Genomic DNA, 21069 nt, shown 5'->3' with positions numbered 1-21069 from the left:
CCCCTGTATAAAGGTGGCCGTACACGGTGAGCATCTCATCGCACAGTACAAAAAGTATGTGCTGCATACACTTTTTGTACTACCTTCTGATCACATTGCACGCAAATCTCATGCAAAACGCATGTGTTGCGATGTGATCCAGCCTGCAACGGGTGCGATCATCGCACCGTGTATGGGCAGTGGCATTTTAACACAGATCCCTTTCCTGTATACACACACATGTACCACAGTCTGCACCCCCCTGTATACTCACAGACCCCCCCTGTATACACATACTGTAGATCCCCCTATATACTGTATACACACACACACACACACACACACACACATACTGCAGCCAGAGGTAGTGTCCCCTGTCCTGTGCCTGCAGTGAGTCCCAGTGTTGCCAATTCCGCTTATAACAAGTGGAATTGGGCTTGTTTTTTTTTTTTTCTTTTTTTTGCTAGTCGCTGGTAGCTTGTTTTGGGGCTTGTTGCCGTGTTCTCAGGCCCGGCTGCGGATGGTGCTGTTCTGCAGAGCTGGCTCATGATTTGCTGTGCAGGAATCAGGTGGACAGCTCTGCAAGCAGCAGGGAAGTCATCTGTCTGTAGCTGCTGTATCGGTTTCCTCTTTTATTCAGGGATCCAGGTGACGGATAGAGGTATGTGTGCTGTATGTGTGCTGTATGTGTGCTGTATGTGTGCTGCATGTGTGCTGCAGCACGCCTGCACATCAGCAGCCGCTCAGCCCTCCACCTTCCCCGTCCTTCTTATCGCTGCTCACCGGGAGCCGGGGCTGCTCTGGCCATGCTCTGTGTGCAGCAGAGAGGGGGAGGACGGAGGAGAGACTGAGCTGCATCTCCCTCTACTCTGAGAACACTGAGTTTCTAGGATTGGTTTGGGCTTGTTTTTCACTTCGCGTTTGCTTGTTTTTCATTTCAGAGTTGGCAACACTGGCCTGCGCTGGGTGCGCTCTGCTCGGTTCTCCTGGTGCCACCACCCCGGTGATGCTGCGGGTACTCGGAGTTGCTGCTGTCCATATCTCGGCGCCAGGTCTGCAGCAGTGACTGCCGTATCTGCCTGGATCCCTGGTCCTGCTTCTCTCCGGATACTCACCCCAAAGCTGCCGTGTCTCAGCCTGCCGGGCCAGTCTCACCCGCCCGCAGGTTGCGGTGATGGGGCCCCCAGTGGGCCCCGGGCTGTTCCTGCTCTTCCTTGGCTCCCTGCAGATCTGTGCAGCCAAATATGTACGGGGTAACCTGAGCACCAAGGAGGTAAGGGGCCTGGCATCATGTATGTGTCATATACTGTGTATGTATATCGTCTGTACACACTAGTGTCTTGTATATAGGTGTTGCACACACTGGTGCCATGTATATGAGTGATGTACACACTAGTGTCATATACAGCAGGTGCTGTTCACACTAGTCATGTACAGTATATAGGTGCTGTACACACTATTGTCATGTATATAGGTGATGTACACACTAATGTCATGTATATAGGTGATGTACACACTAGTGTCATGTATATAGGTGCTGTACACACTAGTGTCATGTATATAGGTGATGTACACACTAATGTCATGTATATACAGTAGGTGCTGTACACACTAGTGTCATGTATATAGGTGATGGACACGCTAGTGTTATATATAGCAGGTGCTGCACACACTATTGTCATGTAAATATACATATGTGTTGTACACACTAGTGTCATGTATTACTGGTGTTGTGCACACTAGTGTCATGTATAGCAGGTGCTGTACACACTAGCGTTATGTATATAGGTGCTGTGCAGACTGGTGTCATGTATATAGGTGCAGAGCACACTAGTATCATATACAGCAGGTGCTGTGCACACTAGTGCCATGTATATAGGTGTTGTACACACTAGTGTCATGTATATAGGTGTTGTACACTCTAGCTTCATATTTAGCAGGTGCTGTACACATTGGTGTCATGTATATAGGTTCTGTGCACAGTAGTGTCATGTATACAGGTGCTGTGCACACTAGTGCCATGTATATAGGTGTTGCACACACTGGTGTCATGTATATAGGTGCTGTACACGCTAGTGTCATATACAGCAGGTGCTGTACACACTAGTGTCATGTATATAGGTGCTGTACACACTAGTGTCTTGTATATAGGTGTTGTGCACACTAATGCCATGTATACAGGTGCTGTGCACACTGGTGTCATATATAGCAGGTGCTGTACACACTAGTGTCATGTATATAGGTGCTGTGCATACTAGTGTCTTATATAAAGGTGGTGTGCACATTAGTGTCATGTAAACAGGTGTTGTACACACTAGTGTCATGTATATAAGTGTTGTACACACTATTGTCATGTATATAGGTGCTGTGCACACTAGTGTCATGTATACAGTTGCTGTGCACCCTAGTGTCATGTATATAGGTGCTGTACACACTAGTGTCATATACAGCAGGTGTTGTGCACACTAGTGTCATATATAGCAGGTGCTGTACATACTTGTGTCCTGTATATAGGTGCTGTGCACACTACTGTCATATATAGCAGGTGCTGTACACACTAGTGTCATGTACGTAGGTGCTGTGAACACTAGTGTCATATATAGCAGGTGCTGTACACACTAGTGTCACGTACGTAGGTGCTGTGCACACTAGTGTCATATATAGCAGGTGCTGTACACACTAGTGTCATGTATATAGGTGATGTACACACTAATGTCATATATAGCAGTTGCTGTACACAGTAGTGCCATGTATACAGTTGCTTGGCTCACTAGTGTCATGTATACAGGTGATGTACACACTATTGTCATATATACAGGTGGTGTGCACACTAGTGTCATGTATACAGGTGCTGTGCACATTAGTGTTGTATACAGGTGTTGTACACACTAATGTCATATATATGGCAGGTCTGTTCACCCTAGTGTCATATACAGCAGGTGCTGTACACACTAGTGCCATGTATATAGGTATTGTACATCCTAGTATCATGTATATCAGGTGATTTACACACTTGTGTTGTGTATATAGGTGCTGTGCACACTACTGTCATATATAGCAGGTACTGTGCACACTAGTTTGGGAGAAGAAGAAAAAAGTACTCTCCTTTGTTTGGGGGCACGCTTATCAAAAAGAAAAAATCTTTATGTATTGATTATTTAATTTAAAATTTAACTTTTAATCAACAATTTTAAAAAAGGCTTATTGGACAGACACACCAATACAAACTACATGCAACATAAATGAGTGGAAAAAACCACTATTGGACTCCAAAGAGTCCCTCCAGCGTTGTATCGCTGGTAGTATTACACCACTATGGGTGGATATTTTACCACTACTGTGGATTAAAGTGATACACTGATTTTCAAAAGAAAAATGCTAGTAGCGAAATGGATTAATTTCAATGAAATGGGTTACATCCAACAAATTGTATGGTGTGTATCCGTAAATATTATCAAATTGCAACAAGACACCATAACAAATTGTTCAGTCGGTAATAATTTGTGACAACAAACATAGAGCTCCAAATGCTATCGGTAAAGACAGGTAACGCAGTGATAGCCACAGCAAGAGAGTGATTTCTACTTCTCATCTGGCAAGGATATAGAATTCCACGATGGTGCACACTAAACAATAATACTTTGTTGACCGACTGGTAATTAGCCCTAGGTCGACACCGTAAGCAGAATGTGTACTCAACCCGTTTTTGATGGATTTATACTGGAGTAGTATAGAGGAATAGCATCTGCTGTCTTTTCCCCATTAAACAGGTGCCCTGTTGACACTATCAGTGCAGGGTCCAGCCGTTATTTAAATGGGTGGAGATGACAGAGCTAATTAAGAGATGAGTAGGGAGTGTTGTGTCGGCGTGACAGCAAGTCGACTTATGCCTAATGGGCTAGTAGGCTGCTGCTTCCCAGTGTTAGACCATTGGTGGGAAGTGAGCGGTACTCACCATAGGCTGCGTAGAAAATAGATAGTGGAGTATCTTTTTCCACTTATATGAAGGTATAAGGTGCCCTGTTGACTAATAGTCAGAGCAGGGTCCTGCCGAATCCCTCTTTAGTGTCAAAGTTAACTCCTAGCAGAAATATGTGCATGAGATAGGAGATAGAGGGAGAGAGGTAAAGGAAAACGTCTGGGTCTGTTTTCAATAGCGAGACCTGACGCCGCTATTCAGCGCCGGTCGGTAGACATCCACCAGTACAACATAGAAGCTACCCGGCGGCAGGTAAGCAGTGTTAGCCACACTGCGTCCTCTCCTCTTACCCCTTAATTGCGGTAATGCGGTAATGTCCCCTCACGTATGCTGAGCGCTTAAGCTTAATTGGTGCCAGTTAGTGATCTAACACTTGCAGCCACGCTCACAGCCATATTGGGGATACCCGCTAACCTTTCTAAAACGTCTGAGGCATAGTATTTAATATCACTGCCACCAATGCCTTTCAGCAATGGGAGTTGATAACTATTGAAAACAGACCCAGACGTTTTCCTTTACCTCTCTCCCTCTATCTCCTATCTCATGCACATATTTCTGCTAGGAGTTAACTTTGACACTAAAGAGGGATTCGGCAGGACCCTGCTCTGACTATTAGTCAACAGGGCACCTTATACCTTCATATAAGTGGAAAAAGATACTCCACTATCTATTTTCTACGCAGCCTATGGTGAGTACCGCTCACTTCCCACCAATGGTCTAACACTGGGAAGCAGCAGCCTACTAGCCCATTAGGCATAAGTCGACTTGCTGTCACGCCGACACAACACTCCCTACTCATCTCTTAATTAGCTCTGTCATCTCCACCCATTTAAATAACGGCTGGACCCTGCACTGATAGTGTCAACAGGGCACCTGTTTAATGGGGAAAAGACAGCAGATGCTATTCCTCTATACTACTCCAGTATAAATCCATCAAAAACGGGTTGAGTACACATTCTGCTTACGGTGTCGACCTAGGGCTAATTACCAGTCGGTCAACAAAGTATTATTGTTTAGTGTGCACCATCGTGGAATTCTATATCCTTGCCAGATGAGAAGTAGAAATCACTCTCTTGCTGTGGCTATCACTGCGTTACCTGTCTTTACCGATAGCATTTGGAGCTCTATGTTTGTTGTCACAAATTATTACCGACTGAACAATTTGTTATGGTGTCTTGTTGCAATTTGATAATATTTACGGATACACACCATACAATTTGTTGGATGTAACCCATTTCATTGAAATTAATCCATTTCGCTACTAGCATTTTTCTTTTGAAAATCAGTGTATCACTTTAATCCACAGTAGTGGTAAAATATCCACCCATAGTGGTGTAATACTACCAGCGATACAACGCTGGAGGGACTCTTTGGAGTCCAATAGTGGTTTTTTCCACTCATTTATGTTGCATGTAGTTTGTATTGGTGTGTCTGTCCAATAAGCCTTTTTTAAAATTGTTGATTAAAAGTTAAATTTTAAATTAAATAATCAATACATAAAGATTTTTTCTTTTTGATAAGCGTGCCCCCAAACAAAGGAGAGTACTTTTTTCTTCTTCTCCCAAATTCTGTACTTTTTTACTCTCAGGGGTGCACCTCCACAAGAGTGATTCATTCAATTATTCAATAAACACCTCTTTTTGTCATTGTGGAACCTATACTACTGTATATTACATTATAAACGTCATATGTGATTCTGTATACATACGGGTGCAACTTGTGCAGAGGTCCTCCAAACCTCCCCATACCCCATCTCCATACTGTGCACACTAGTGTTCTGTATGTAGGTGATGTACACACTAGTGTCATGTATATAGGTGCTAATTCAGTTGGTTTGCAAAAGCAAACTCCTTCCTTAATGGACAAAACCAAGCTGCACTGCAGGTGTGGCAGATGTAACATGTGCAGAGAGAGAGAGATTTGGGTGAGGTGTTTTGAAACTGAAATCTAAATGGCAATGCAAGAATAAAGCAGCCAATATTTACTCTGCACAGAAAAAAAACCTGCCCCACGTGCAGTGCACATAATTTTGGAGTTTGCTTTCACAAACCAACCTAAATCACCTGCAATGTGTAATGACGTTGTAATAAAGCACACTTGGCACAACGCTGGAGTATAACTAGTCCTGGTCCCCCATCAGCAGTGTTACAAGTGGCCCTGGTTTTCCAGTCCTGGTTTATCCACAGGGTACAGTAGCTCCCAGTTGCATCCAAGGACCTACAAACAAACAACTTTGCCTGGGCAATAACGCTGGCAGGTGCATGAGGCTGAGCACTTACTGTAGTGTAATCTGTTGTGTGTTAATCGTTTGTGTGACGTTACCTGCTGCTTCCGATTTGGTTGGGCGCATACCAGGTATTCGGAAATCTCTGCCAAGAACCGCATATAGAGACCAAGGAGTGCTACAGTGCCAAGCAATAACATTACAGCAGCATTGATCTTCGTATTGTCTGCATGTTTCTTAAGGCATGTCCCTGATTAATCAAATGATCTAGTCGGCTTAGCAGTCTCCAGGATGAGTCTCTAGCCTTGACAAGGGCCTAATTTGCATGCTCCAGCCATAGGCAGCGCCGACTGATTACTTATTGACAGGTGGAGTACGAAAGCAGAGGGGGAGTGAAAGGTATTCCTTGAAAATCTATTAAAAGTAAAAAAAAAAAAGGTACTTGTTTCCTAGCACGGCGCCCGTCTGGTTGATCGCATGCCTTAAGTTTAAGGTACTGAAGGCATGCGATCGACGCGATGGACCCGATTTTATGTCAATCACCAGTGTATTTGCCGGTGAAAGAGAAAATCGCGTTGATCGGGTCCATCGCGCCCCATTATAATTGGCCGCAATGCGACCGACGCGTTCAACGCGATTTTCCCATAGAGAATAATGTTAAGATTAATGTAATGCCAGCACTAGGCATGGAATGGGTTAAACCTCCTAGGCTGTGTGTGTGACCCTTGGGGAGCATGTGACTCGGGGATCCAATAAGGTGCTTGGGAATGGCAGAGTTAGCTGAATATTGGGTCAGGAAAGGGAGGAGTCTTCCTCTCTTTCCTGCTAAAATTTTCCCGCCCTCCCTTCCCTCTGATAATTGGTTTTACATGGTGGAGGGGGGGTTTCGGGGTGTTTTAATCGCGTTGGCTGATAGGCGGGAAAGAACGGCAGGTTAATAGTTTCTTAGCCTTCATTACCTGTTTATGCAACGTATATAGATTGTTTTCGGTGCGCTCGCCTATTCATTGACTTAGGCCTTTCGCTCGATCTCCTGCTCGGGGGGCAGCGAGACCACCTGGCTGGGTGGTAGTCAATGTAGTAGGTTGAGTGGATACCGCTTGGTAGGGTAGTTTGAGTACGTATGCTGAGTTTGGGGGTGGAGTTTAGTTTAGTAGCCGTTCTTTCTTGGCCACCATTTATTTAAATTAGTTTAATCAAATCAAAAACTAGCTTAAATATTCAAATAATAAATCAGCTAACAATTTCTGCCAAACCTATGTCTCCGAGTCTTTATTTCAGGTTTTATGTTAAGATAAGTTAAGTTAAGGTTTAACATGCTAGAAGTATACACACATGAGGTGCTAGGATGTTTAATGATTTTTAAAGTTAAAATCGGGTTGATCAACCCGATTTTACATAGGGAACAATGGGAAATGGGCCAATATGGCCAATTTCTCATTGTATATGGTTCGAAAGTATGGTTAACGCCACCCCACTATTGACGACAACCCGAAGTGTGGCGAGCGGCGGCGGTACGCGTCCTCCAACCTTTTCATACCCCTACTATCCACGTCGGCGTGGAGTTGATTTTATATAGTTTGGCGAGCGCAGCAAGCCACCGAGCCCGAAGCGTGGCGAGTGCACGCGCATACCTGTAAAGTTGTGCGCATCCCCTCCCGGGGCTCGCTGCGCTCGCCACGCTTCGGGCTCAGTGGCTCGCTGCGCTCGCCACACTATATAAAATCAACTCCACGCCGACGCTCGCCACACTTCGGGTTGTCGTCAATAGTGGGGTGGCGTTAACAATGGAGGGCCATTTCACCCATCAGGGGGGGGTTTGCTATTAAAATGGGGGGTTTTGGGGCTTTTTACATTGAATTCAATGTAAAATTGGGTCTCAGGGACCATTTTACATTGATTCCAATGTAAAAATCGTGTCGATCGCATCGCATGGGATTTGGTTGGCATGCGATCGACGCAATTTTTCCAACCCGATCAATACAATCAAAATCGTGGGCGCCGTGCTAGGAAACAAGTACCAAAAAAAAAAAGAGAAAGAAAGAGGAGAAACAATAATTTCTTATATACAATTAGCAAAATGTGAGATTGTGTAACAGGTGCAGACGGAGTTTATAGGTACCTCTGCTTTTTTTGTATTACTTTGTATTCTTTTTATACTGGGTTTGTGTGTTAGCACTAATTTATACCTCTATCAGACATAACGGCAAATTTCCCGGGGGAAGCAGTTCCACCCTTTAATTTGTGTAGTGTGAAATGGTCTATCCGGGTCTTAAATCCCGGGTCACCGACCCTGCTTTTACCAGGGATTTGTGACCCAGGTAGACACTTTCACATTCCAAAAATAACCCGTGTTTTCAGCAAATTACCGGGTTGACAGTTTTTAACTCAGTAATTTGCTGCTATGTGTGAAAGGGGGTCAGAATGCACCCAGCAAAATGCGGGGCAATTGCTGGGTCGCATGTCTAAGAGGGGTATCACGTTCCCCGGGTCTTCCGTGTATCACGCTAATGCCCCGTACACTCGTGTGATTCAGAGTCACTTTTGGTTCGATTTTGACTCTATAGTCAAAATCAAATCGAATTCAAATGGTTTTCAGCGACATCGGATACCCGTTCAGTCCATATCGACTATAAACATTGACTGTGCAGGCAAGACTATATAGTACAGATATAGGGGCCAAATTCAGCCCCTGCCCCAATGGTCGGGATTTGCACATGTACATTTCTGCCACCAGGCCATTTCCCCACCACACTGTAGTGGATAATAGGGTATGAAAAACCACCTGCTGGTACATGTCGACCTTTTTTACGGTCGACCTTGCCATTGTCAGCCTAATGCTTGTGTCGACCCTCCAACCTTGATGATATTTCATATGTTCACCGCAGCCAGGTCGACCCAGTGTATGTCGACGTAATATGTGTCCACCTAACGTCCATATCCCCTTAGCGCAGGCATGTCCAAACTGTGGCCCTCCAGCTGTTTGTGAAACTACAAAGTCCCAGCATGCCTTGCCATAGTTTTAGCATTCCCTAATAGCAAAAATGTGGCATGATGGGACTTTGTAGTTTCACAACAGCTGGAGGGCCACAGTTTGGACATGCCTGCCTCAGCGCCTTGATGGCTAACCTTGACACTACAGCTGTTGTTGAACTACACATCCCAGCATGCCCTGCTTCAGTTTGGCTATTTGGCCACACATCCCAGCATACTAAATCTGATGCAGAGCATGCTGGAATGTGTAGTTCAACAACAGCTGGTCAAGGTCTTAAGGGAAGATGTATCAAACCTTCAAGAAGGATAAAGTGCAGCAGTTGCCCTTGGCAACCAATTAGTTTTTAATTGGGATTTTATGCTGTGCTAGATAAATGGTTGCTAGAAGCAGATTTGATACGTCTTCCTTGTTGCTTATTATTGCTGCAAGCCACATAAATAAAAGATACAATTCATATGAAAACAAATACTTTTTTAAAACATCTGTACATGTATCACAGTTGCGCCTGTAAAATAAGCATCCTGCTTCAGCAATAAACAATGCTGTTGCCGGCAGTAACGCCTTTGAAGCATTAGGCAAAGCAAAAGTTATGCAGACAGAACTTGCATTCACTGACAGTAGGGGGCTCTGCCTTCATAAATATGCCCCAAAGTGTTTGTCTGGTACTAGGAATTGTTGGAAGAAAAGCTGCGGCAATAACTAGGGCACTGGATTTATATAGCTGCGCTGTCATTGTGATGATACAGAGGGACAATAATGCAGCTTCAGTAATACAGCTGTGCGGAGGTGGAGGTCCTTACACATATGCTTGTGCAATTGGAGGGGCTAGCTGATGGCTTAAGCCCCGTACACACTAGGGCCTGTGACAGGCTTAACCCCTTACCGCCGCAGCCTGTTTTTGCCTTCCTGACAGAGCCCTTTTTTTCAAATCTGACATGTATCACTTAAGTGGGGATAACTTTTTTTTGCTTTTACTTATCCCAGTGATTTTGAGATTGTTTTCTCGTGACACATTGTACTTCAAGTTAGTGGTAAATTTGGGTCGATACAGTCTGTGTTTTTTTGTGAAAAATACCAAAATGTCGTAAAAAAATTGAACATTTTGCAATTTGCAAAATGTTAAATTTTCTGCTTGTGAGACAAATAATCATACCACTCAAAATAGTTAATAACTAACATAGACCATATGTATACTTTATGTTTTAATCATTATTTCAACCTCCTTTTATTTTTTTTGGACACTAGGGGGCAGCAGAGTCAAAATTATACACATAACTCATAAAACGCTGCAATTGGCTGTTCACATTTGAACAGCCAATCGCAACGATCGCCGATGGGGGGGGCATCGCTGCCCCCCCTGGGCAATGAGGAAAGATGTCTGCTGTCAGGGACAGCAGACATCGTCCCTCTGTCACCGCGTCTATAGACGCGGTGACAGTTTAATGGCATGACGTACATTTATGCCATGTGTCGGGAAGTACATCCGTCAAATGTCGGGAAGGGGTTAATGGGATTTCCCTGTGTAAGCACACTACAGCAGTTAAACACGGATCCAGTTCAGGTTTTGGTTACAGCTCAGGGATCAACAGCAGTAGAGAGGGTTTCTATGGACAAGTTCAATGCTCCTGATGTTGGACTTGCTGCCCAGGCGATAGGTGGGGGGTATGGGCTACGGTTGAGGCCATTGGAATGTTGTTTAATTTATTCTGCTTGCTGAGATCCATGTGATTGTCCTGACTGCTTTGGAGATATATAACGGTGCCGTTTGTACGTTTCCCTCGTCTTTATCATCCTTCTCACAGGCCCTTATCAGCGATACGTTTTGTGTGTATACTCAGTATTGTTAATGACACGCACTCCCGTGCAGCCTTAACGACATGCAGCTTCATCTGACAATATCATCAGCATGCTTGCGCCGTGAAAGAACCCGGTGATATCTCTGAAAGATATTGTTAAACAATATTGTTCAGTGTGTATGTGCTATATGGTTTGCCCAGTGGCACCGTGGAGAAAGTAAATGGAGCCGCACCGACATATAGTTTATATATGGACCAATGTGATAAACTACTTCCAACAATTCCTGTAGTTGTATATTGGTGGTGCGCCCAGCATTCAGTACAGTAACTGGAGAACAAAGGGGGGTTCGCCTGCAAAGGGGCAGGCTAAAGACACAAAACGCTTTTTGGGCGCACTCGTTAAATCCTATTTCATATGGATAGTGATTATTTTTATAGCTGACTATATCGGCAGAGCCGCTAATCGCCTAGTCGAGTGTGTACTAAGGGTGTTACTTTTCCTCTGCACTGTTCTTTGTGATGTCATCCGCCGTCCCAAGCAGGCAGGGTTCCATGGGGCCCGTCCAGTGTTTCTCTGTGTGGGCCCACCTTTTTTTGTTTGCACACCCATGAAACACTGGGTGTCCACCCCGGAACGCCCCCTGCCTGTCAATCACTGTGCCAGCGCCCTGGCGATTGAAAATATTGCTGAAGACGTTTGCAGTGGGGTTCAGCACACGTACTTTATCGTCTATGCGCATTCACAGCCGCAAACCCCAACCATTGATAACGGGGCCGAATTCGCTGCTCTACGAGCAGGTCTGAATAGACCCCTTAGTTCCACGCGTGCAAGACAGATGCTCGCAAGACCTGTATGGACAATCTACATTGGGCATGTATGTAATGCAGCTCCCTGTATAGCCAGTTACTAGCAAAATTGTCATATCCATAATAGGTGGTGTGCGGTGCTTATGATGGTCTTCAGAATCCGGGGAAAGCTTGCCCTGTAGAACAGCAGAAATGACTGGCTAAATGGCGACCATTTTCCTGTTGCTGTGCACATGCACAGTAGGGAAGTCTCTGGGAATGTGGCACGAGCGGCCATGTTCCTGGAGACCTTGCACAGAGACAGAGCCTACTGCAGTGCCAGGGAGTAGGGGGCCGTCACGGAGCCGGAACACGGGCCCTCCCTCTCCTCTCTGCCGCTGCATCTGAACAGCAGTCTTCTTACTAGTGCATTTACCATATGTTTATCATCTCTGTTTCATTAGTGTCTTGTGGGGCTTCATGCTGATTTCTATGGCTTCAGCTATCCGCGGGGAAATACCATAGTACATCTGCATCAAAAATAATGCGCGGCCTCACGTAGCAACTTCCTTTTTATTTCTCATCTCTTTCCTTATCTAGTTTTATGCGCGCAGTTTACAAGCCACAGAGAGAACCGGCAGCGTACGAACAGCTATGATATCCATACTAGATATAATCAGAATGGAATATATTATCCTTAAAGCGCTTCGTCGGAAACACATATTAAATTATTATATAATATAGACCAACATCCTTTGATTTAAGGTTTAACTGAGCCTTCCATCATTTATAACCTTTATTTCCCAGAACTAATAACTCATAAAACTAATGAAGGGGAGATATTGGCAGCGTGGATCTAGGGGGGAATCTGTTCAGCCAAGTTAGAAATAAAGCGATTTATTAATAGAGAGTTTTTCAGGACTTGTTCCGGTTTGGATTGTAACCACCTAACCCTGCTTATAAGCTCTCCTCTGGGCCGTTACAGGAAGAATGGGGAGGGTACACTTCTACTGGCCGTGATCTAAGGTGGCCTGTGGCTATAAATTTTAATGAAAACACCAATGTTCTAACCCAGTGATGGTTTCAGTAATATACTTTTTGTTCTAATCTATCTTTGAGATATGTTGAGATATTTTTCAACATGTTTTCTCAGGGGGATGTGCACTGGGATTCATAATGGGATAGGGGCTATTCATTGTTGAGTGTTGTTTGATGCTTTAGCGTAAAAGGGTATGGGTCATGGAAGGTCGAATTAGTTGATATGGACACCGTGTAAGGGTTCTGCGTCCCCTTGCTATTATATTCTCCCACCACACCGCAGTGGATGGTAAGGTAGGAAATTGAATAGGATGAGGTTTTGGGGCTCAGCCGCACAAGACCATAGAGGTGTATTGAGTTATAAAGAGAGCGAGCGTCGACTAGACGCAACAGACAATAAACTATTAGGATGGGCTCCATTACCAATTGTAATCCCATATGTAGTGGGGGACAGTAGGGAAAGTGGGGAGGTAACAAGGGGGGAGGGCAGGAGAAGAAATAGGTAAAGTGACCCCTCCCAAGGGCGTATCACCATACTTAAGGAAGGCCAGGTATAGGGGGAGGGTCATTAGGAGCAGAATACCAGAAAAGTGTTTGTACCAGAATACCAGAGAAGAGAAAAGGAAAGCCATGGACCGTCCAAAGAGATCCAAGGAAACCCCAGCGCGGTACCGGGGACCAGTACAGCAGCAGAAAGGAATAAAGAAGGCACCTGCAGGAGGTCGGAGATCGGTGACCAGAGGACCAGAACCAGCAATGGAGGAGGCCGGCCGAGTGAGGGAGGAAGGACACATCCAGCGACAGGAGGAGGACAGCTTAATACAGCGGGGTGAGCCAGCGATGATCGGGACCCTAATCCAGGATCTGGTAATCAGCCACCCAGGGCCGCACTCACAGCCAGAGCGCAGCCCACCCCCCCTCTTTCCGACGCCCAGCAGAAGCATCCAGGAAAGTGTCTTCTCCGCATCCATCTTCGGTCCCCGGCTCCCGCCTACCTCCTCACAGCCGCAGCCCGGACGCCGCAGCCAATACACGGCGCTAGGCACTCACGCCAAGGCAGCGCCGCCCGGTCATGGACAGCTCTCGCCAGCGCCGCCTCTCTCAAGGTCAGCGCCGCCCAGCCAACCCCATTACCAGGCGCTTCACCCCCGCGACGGGGCAGCGTCACCCGCCCACATCCACCCGCCAGCACCGGAACCCTTGTGCGGGTCAGCGCCGCCCAGCGACGGGTCAGCGCCACCTGCCCGCAGCACACAATCCCCCAACCTCTTCCCCTCATGGGAGCCCACACCCGCTAGTATCCCCACCACGCAGGCCCCCCAAAATGGCACCCAGCCGCCCGCCATACAATTTCAATACCTCAGCCAGGGCGTACACGCAGCATCAGGCCAGAAGGGAGGGGGTGGGGGAAGGAGCCAGCACTTTCCCTTTACTACAGAGCCCGCCCCTCCCCCCAGCAGAGAACCCCTGCCAAGTAGCTTCATTAACCAAGTGCAGCAAGGGTCGCTGCAGACATCTGTTGCCCCCAGCAATTACCCTCAGTTAGGCACCCCACCACCTAACGCACAGCAGAGGTCACTGCAGCCAGATTCTGCCCAGTTCAGGCAGCCCACACCCAATCAGACCACCCAGCCAGAGCACAGCACCATGGCGGGGCCCATGCATAGCGCCCCAGTGCAAGCAGCCCCCGCAGCACCCAGCCAATATGCCGCTTATGGTCATCCACCCCAACTTGCCCACATACCTCAGCACGCACCTGCAGTAGGGCACTTGCCAAACACTGCCACACACGAATGGCCAAGGCCGGCTCCGCAGGCACAACCTGGGCACATGGCATCCGGGCATAACCAATATATGCAGCCCACACCAGCAACACAAATGCATGCACCCAAGAGGCTCACAGTCACAGCGCTGCAAGTGGCTGGCCCCAGCATGCACCATCTCAATTTGCGCAAAGGTACACACCATATCCAATTCCTGCCATAACATCCTACACACAGCAGGGGCCAATGCACTTTACCCAGCACGTGCCACAGCAGTACCCTTTTCCTGCCAACCAGGGGGCATATACACCAATGGCAACCCACCACGAACCACGCGCCAGCTACCTCCATCAGCCCCACAGTGCGTACTCCATCAGCCCCACAAACGTACTACTACTACTAACACTACCCGGGACAATGGCAATATCCTCAACCATGGCAACCTTACCAGGCGAGGCAACCCCCACCGCTACAACAGTGGACGCAGCAGGCAGCTGTACCCAGTGAATACCCACATCAGAGGGACAAAACAACCGAAAATGGCCCACCACAGGGTCTGCCAAGCAATACAACGGAGAACAATAATATACTAACGAGCACGAACCAGACAACGGCGGGGAAACAGGGGGCAGCGACTACAAGCACGCCCCCGGCAGACGGACAAGAAGGTTCGGGAGCAAATAGTGCAGCAAAGGGAGGAGGAGCCACAAGCGAGCAATCAGGACGGCAATGCAAGCGGGACAGACGAGAGCAGTGGTGAGTCAAACATAGGGTCTGCGGACTCTGACTCTGACGCAGGGGACAGTGATAGCGATGCGGACAAAGCTAACCCAGGCCAGGCAAAACTTATTAGAATGCTTAGGCAGTTTAAGAAAGGGGAAAAGGGCAACCAGAAGAAGAACAAGAGGAAGAGGAAGAGCAAGGAGCTGGAGAAAGAGGAATCACTGACATGCGCATCCACCACTATTGACAGGGGTGTGCGTAGTGCGGTGGAAAAGGATATAAAGACTGGGAAATACGTAGATATCTTTGCCATGACGAAAGAAGCTAGAAAAGCAAGCGGGCGGGCAGCTAGCAAAGGCCCAGGGGCGGAGGCAGAATATAGAACATACAACAAATGGTTAAGCGGGATGTATAAATTTGCAGCATGTTACCTTAAGACCAGGCCTGGAGAAAGCATGAATGTGTTAAAATACATGAACATGATACACGACATGGTGGAGAACAGTAAGGCAAACACCTGGCGGGAGTATGATGAAGCTTTTCGTAGGAAACACAGCGGGCGGAAAGTGCTAACGTTAGGGGCAAAGGATGTGGAAATATGGCTGGATGTAACGCAGCCCAAAGAAGAACAACAACCCCGTGGGCAAGGGAGTGGGGCGGGGAGGCCTAACTCACAGGGAAGACTGGGAGGAAAGTGCTTCGCATACAACAGCACACAGTGCACCAGAGGCGAGGAATGCAGATTCAGACACGAATGCACACATTGCAGCAAAGGACACCCAGCAAGGGAGTGCAACAAAAAAACATGGGGATTCACAGGAGCCAAGACAGATGGAGGTCAACAGGATAAGTAGGGCTGCGGCTCCAATAAAATTGGGAAAATGCAATATTGTCTAGGGGGTACCACAATAAGGGGGATGTAGGTCAGCAGGAAGCTTTCAGGGAGGCGACACCGCAGGCACAACTGCTAGGAACCAGTCCACCTCATCTATGGCATATTATCACCAACACCAAGTCACTTCACAGGCATGCACCTCGGCATAACCGGGTTGGAACCTAGCAGGCAGAGGGGAGGAAGTTTTAACCAGACAACCTTTAAATTAGGTAACCGGGAACATAACCATTAGATAGAACAAGCGGAGTACAAATGGCGGAGTAGAGCCAGGAGGTTGGCGTAGGGTCACGGGAATGTGGCGGGCTGCGGTTCTAGGAACCTAGCATTGGCGGAAGTACTGCGGGCCAGCCAAAATGGCGCCAGGAAGCGAAGGCACCCCCCAGCTAAGGGGGTGAAGAGCTCCAAGGCCTGGCGTCGGGGGGGGGGGGGGGGGGGGGGGGCGGCAACGTGAAGGGTGACCCCGGGCGGTTACAGGTTTTAAGTTGCGAGAAGGGGTCCCTGGCCCCCCGGGCGGCTTGATTCAGTTACGATACAGGGCTGGTGGACCGCAGTGCTTATCTTCGCCACAGAAGCAAGTAACAGTATATATTTGTAAGCAAATTAATAAATGTGACCACTAATTCGCCAAAAGTACATGACTCCGTTTGTTTATTTCAGGTACCAAGGGGAGGGGGAGAAGGGGGGATTTCATTTGTTAGGGGTAAAATGGTGGGAGCATCAGACGATCAGAGGTTTATCAGCATGAGGCCCCCTGCTGGGTCTAGATAGGGCCCCCAGGTAAGATAATAATCGCTAAACATTAGAAACAATTCATCGTCTCACAGCCGATAGACAGAATAAAGGCCATTTCTGATGTTACTGAATCTAGCTCAATGGGCTGAATTTACTAAGATGGGAGATTCTACTTATGTATTAAGCACCTTCTAGATCAGTGGTTCCCAACCTGCAGTGCTTGTTCCCCTGGGATTACTCTGCAGACTATTTGGGGTGCTTGAAAATAATACTGGTAATGGTGAAAGAAGAAATCTCCCAATGGTGGAAGAAGTCTTCCGTTGCCATGGAGAGGAACCACATTGCGTCATTTCTGGTTACATCTGCAGCCAGGGCCAGATTAAGCCTCCGTGGGGCCCAGCGCAAATTAGACAGGGGGGCTCCATTGCACTTTTCATTACTGGCCGCTAACTGCATGGGAGAATATAACACTGTCAAAACACAGAGTATAGGCAGTATACACTTGGTCAATGGGTAACTGCAGGGGGGGATTATTATTAATATATATCTATATCATACCACCTGAAAAGCCTGTGTTTGTCCCTCTGTACCTTACTATGTAGGAACCTTGACAGATTTAGCGCTGCCTCTGATTAAAAACCCTCCTATGACAAGGCTGCTGCTGCTGCTATCCTCCATAGGCCTGAAAATCATATGATGCGCTCCATCAAGCAGAGCTCAGCACAAGCCTCTCGGCTCCCAGTACACTGCACACTTGTGCAGTCAGTGTGCCTTGGCTCCCAATGCTCAGCAGCATTAATCTTTGTCACATTGGCAGATAGGTGAAGCTGCAGCACTACCCCACTCCCATGCACAAAACCTTTATCAAAAAAATAAATAAAAAAAAATATATATATATATTATTTTGAAAAATACATGCCAACCACAGGGGGCCCCTAGATAGAGGGGGGCACAGGGGTACTGCCCCCCTAAGCCCCCCCTTAATCTGGCCCTGCCTGCAGCATCATCAGTGTCTCCTTGTGCTTTTGACCGTCCAGCAATCCACTAGGAGCTAGCCGCGCTGCCCTCAGACATCAGCGATCATCTGCCCTGTGCTGACACGGGTGGAGGAAGCAGCGGCATTAATCCTACAGGTGTAAGCGGGAACCCCGGAGACAGTACACAGCCAGCGGCCAGACACAGAGGGACCCAATTCCTGACCGCACACTACTCCTCCGCTACCAGAGACAGTACACAGCCAGCGGCCAGACACAGAGGGACCCAATTCCTGACCGCACACTACTCCTCCGCTACCAGAGACAGTACACAGCCAGCGGCCAGACACAGAGGGACCCAATTCCTGACCGCACACTACTCCTCCGCTACCAGAGACAGTACACAGCCAGCGGCCAGACACAGAGGGACCCGATTCCTGACCGCACACTACTCCTCCACTACCGGAGACAGTACACAGCCAGCGGCCAGACACAGAGAGACCCGATTCCTGACCGCACACTACTCCTCCACTACCAGAGACAGTACACAGCCAGCGGCCAGACACAGAGGGACCCGATTCCTGACCGCACACTACTCCTCCACTACCAGAGACAGTACACAGCCAGCAGCCAGACACAGAGGGACCCGATTCCTGACCGCACACTACTCCTCCGCTACCGGAGACAGTACACAGCCAGTGGCCAGACACAGAGGGACCCGATTCCTGACCGCACACTACTCCTCCACTACCGGAGACAGTACACAGCCAGCGGCCAGACACAGAGGGACCCGATTTCTGACCGCACACTACTCCTCCGCTACCGGAGACAGTACACAGCCAGCGGCCAGACACAGAGGGACCCGATTCCTGACCGCACACTACTCCTCCGCTACCGGAGACAGTACACAGCAAGCGGCCAGACACAGAGGGACCCGATTCCTGACCGCACACTACTCCACCACTACCGGAGACAGTACACAGACAGAGGCCAGACACAGAGGGACCTGACTCCTGACCGCACACTGCTCCTCCGCTACCGGAGACAGTACACAGCCAGCGGCCAGACACAGAGGGACCCGATTCCTGACCGCACACTACTCCTCCGCTACCGGAGACAGTACACAGCCAGCGGCCAGACACAGAGGGACCCAATTCCTGACCGCACACTACTCCTCCGCTACCGGAGACCGTACACAGCCAGCAGCCAGACACAGAGGGACCCAATTCCTGACCGCACACTCCTCCTCCTCTACTCCTTAATATAAGGACATGCATAAGTACACAAGTACAAACGCATTCGCAACTGTGCACAGGGGCCGGCGAAGGAAACTTAGCAGGGCGGCTGAGCTGCGTGTCCCCGCCCGCTGGGCTCCGAAAACTCACAGGTTTGACACGGGCCCAATGTACAGGCCGCAGCTGGATTGCAAAATATGTCTACTAAGCAGAAAATGCCGATCGTTTATAATCTTGGGAGTCGCGTTCTTTTTTTTTTTAAACTCTAAAAATAATCCTGCAAAGATAGAGAAAGCAAACGGCTAAATGTCATATCCATCCCCTGCAATAACACGTTGTAAAGCAAATGTTATGACATTTCAGTGATGGTCTCCGCTGGGAAGCTTAATATTAGCTGAGGATTCCTGGCACAGAATATTTTTTTTTTTTTTTATTATTATTTTTTAAGTAAGTTCAGTTTGTAAATGGCCCCATAGGAATAATAGACACATTGTGAGTACTAGTATTAAACAATGTGAGCGTCATTCCCCCCATTACACTAAGTGCCTAGGAAATGAACAGGTGAAATATGCTTTTAGGCTTGTGAACACAGAACGCCTTTATGCCCGTCTCTCCTCCGTTCTGTCTTTTGATGGAGTGGAGACAGATGTTCACATAGAGATCATTGATTTTTATGGGGAGATGCAAGAACAGAATGGAAGTAAATCTAATATGCTGTATATTTCCCATTCGCTCAGTTTATTTATGTGCATTCTGCTCAGTATGCATCTTACCCAAAAGCAGCATATGCATGTACATCATGCATATTGGTGTGTGTATACTCCCCTCCATAGCCTAGGTAAAACAACCAGATTTGCTAAAGCCGTGTTATGCAATGGGCCTCATTCCGTATCCGGAGCAATGCAAAACCAACAAGTATCAGGGGTTGGTGTGCAGGCAAGAGTTGGTATGCAGGCTGAAGGTAGTGTGTAGGTGGGGGCAGTACGCAGGCGGCGATATGTAGGCAAGGCTGTAGGTGGTGTGCAGGCTGGGTGTCACCGAGGTGGTAGCTTAGGGCAGACTGGGTAAAATAGGGAGCAATATCCAATCAGAACAGCTGGAATGGACAAGCCCCCTAAATGAGGAAAGTCACTACAGGTGAGCAGCCTGACACACAAGGCAGAGTGCTAATTGACTAATTATGTGACAGGTGAAATGCACACAGAACAAATACAAGAGTCAGGTTGCATTTACACAGGCCCACCAGAGGCGGCTCGTAACAGTTGCGTATATGCAGGTAGAGGGCGGTGTGCAGACAGGGGGTGGAATGCAGACAGGAGGTGGTGTGCAGGCAGGGGCGGTATGTAGGCAGGGGCGGTAGGCAGGCAGGAAACAGTATGCAGGCAGGGGGTGGGGTTCTGCATTTGCGTTGCTAAGGATGCGAGCAGCATAGCATATACAATCCATACTGAATTAGGCCCATGGTATTTTCTCTAAAAGATTCATTCATATTTGCACGTAGTGATAAACAGATGCAGTTCCATATGACAGTCTCCTCCATCATTAGGTACATAGTCTTATGTATTACACATCCTCGTCGCCTGTTATCGTTTCTTAGCACCCGGTCCCTTGCCAGTGCGCATAGACCTGGCAATGTACAATTAATATATTTTTCATTGTTTAAACCTTGATACACATTGCACATCTTGCTGGCAATTTACCTTACATTTCCTCTAGATACATTTTTCTTAATTAGCTCTTTGCTCTGCTGATGCTGAGATAAGCCGGTCACAGTGTCTCCCAGTCTAGCTGAGGATATAAATGTCTGGTAATTTTCAGCATATAAAGTAAAAGGTGAACGCCTGCGATAATAGGCTTTCCTCCATGGACAGAGGTATCTCTGTATACCTCCCAACTATTCTCCTCTGGAAATCAGGACAAGGGCGTTTACGCTCCCACATCACAGAGGGA

At 47.6% G+C, this 21069-nt stretch overlaps 1 protein-coding gene across 1 annotated transcript in view; it reads left to right on the top strand.

Moving 5' to 3' along the window:
• Positions 1-357: 357 nt before the first annotated feature.
• The window catches only part of TMEM145 (transmembrane protein 145), a 56206-nt gene continuing 35494 nt past the window's right edge, over positions 358-21069 (top strand). The window contains exons 1-2 of the mRNA XM_083162193.1: positions 358-640; positions 921-1252. Coding sequence (XP_083018319.1) covers positions 1154-1252 — 99 coding nt within the window. The 5' untranslated portion in view covers positions 358-640; positions 921-1153. The remainder of the gene's footprint in view (positions 641-920; positions 1253-21069) is intronic.

This window comes from Crinia signifera, chromosome 19 (assembly GCF_055691185.1).
Source record: "Crinia signifera chromosome 19, ASM5569118v1, whole genome shotgun sequence".
NCBI classification, from domain to species: domain Eukaryota; kingdom Metazoa; phylum Chordata; class Amphibia; order Anura; family Myobatrachidae; genus Crinia; species Crinia signifera.
Note: the sequence above shows the minus strand (reverse complement) of the source record. Positions and strands in the feature narration are given on the sequence as shown.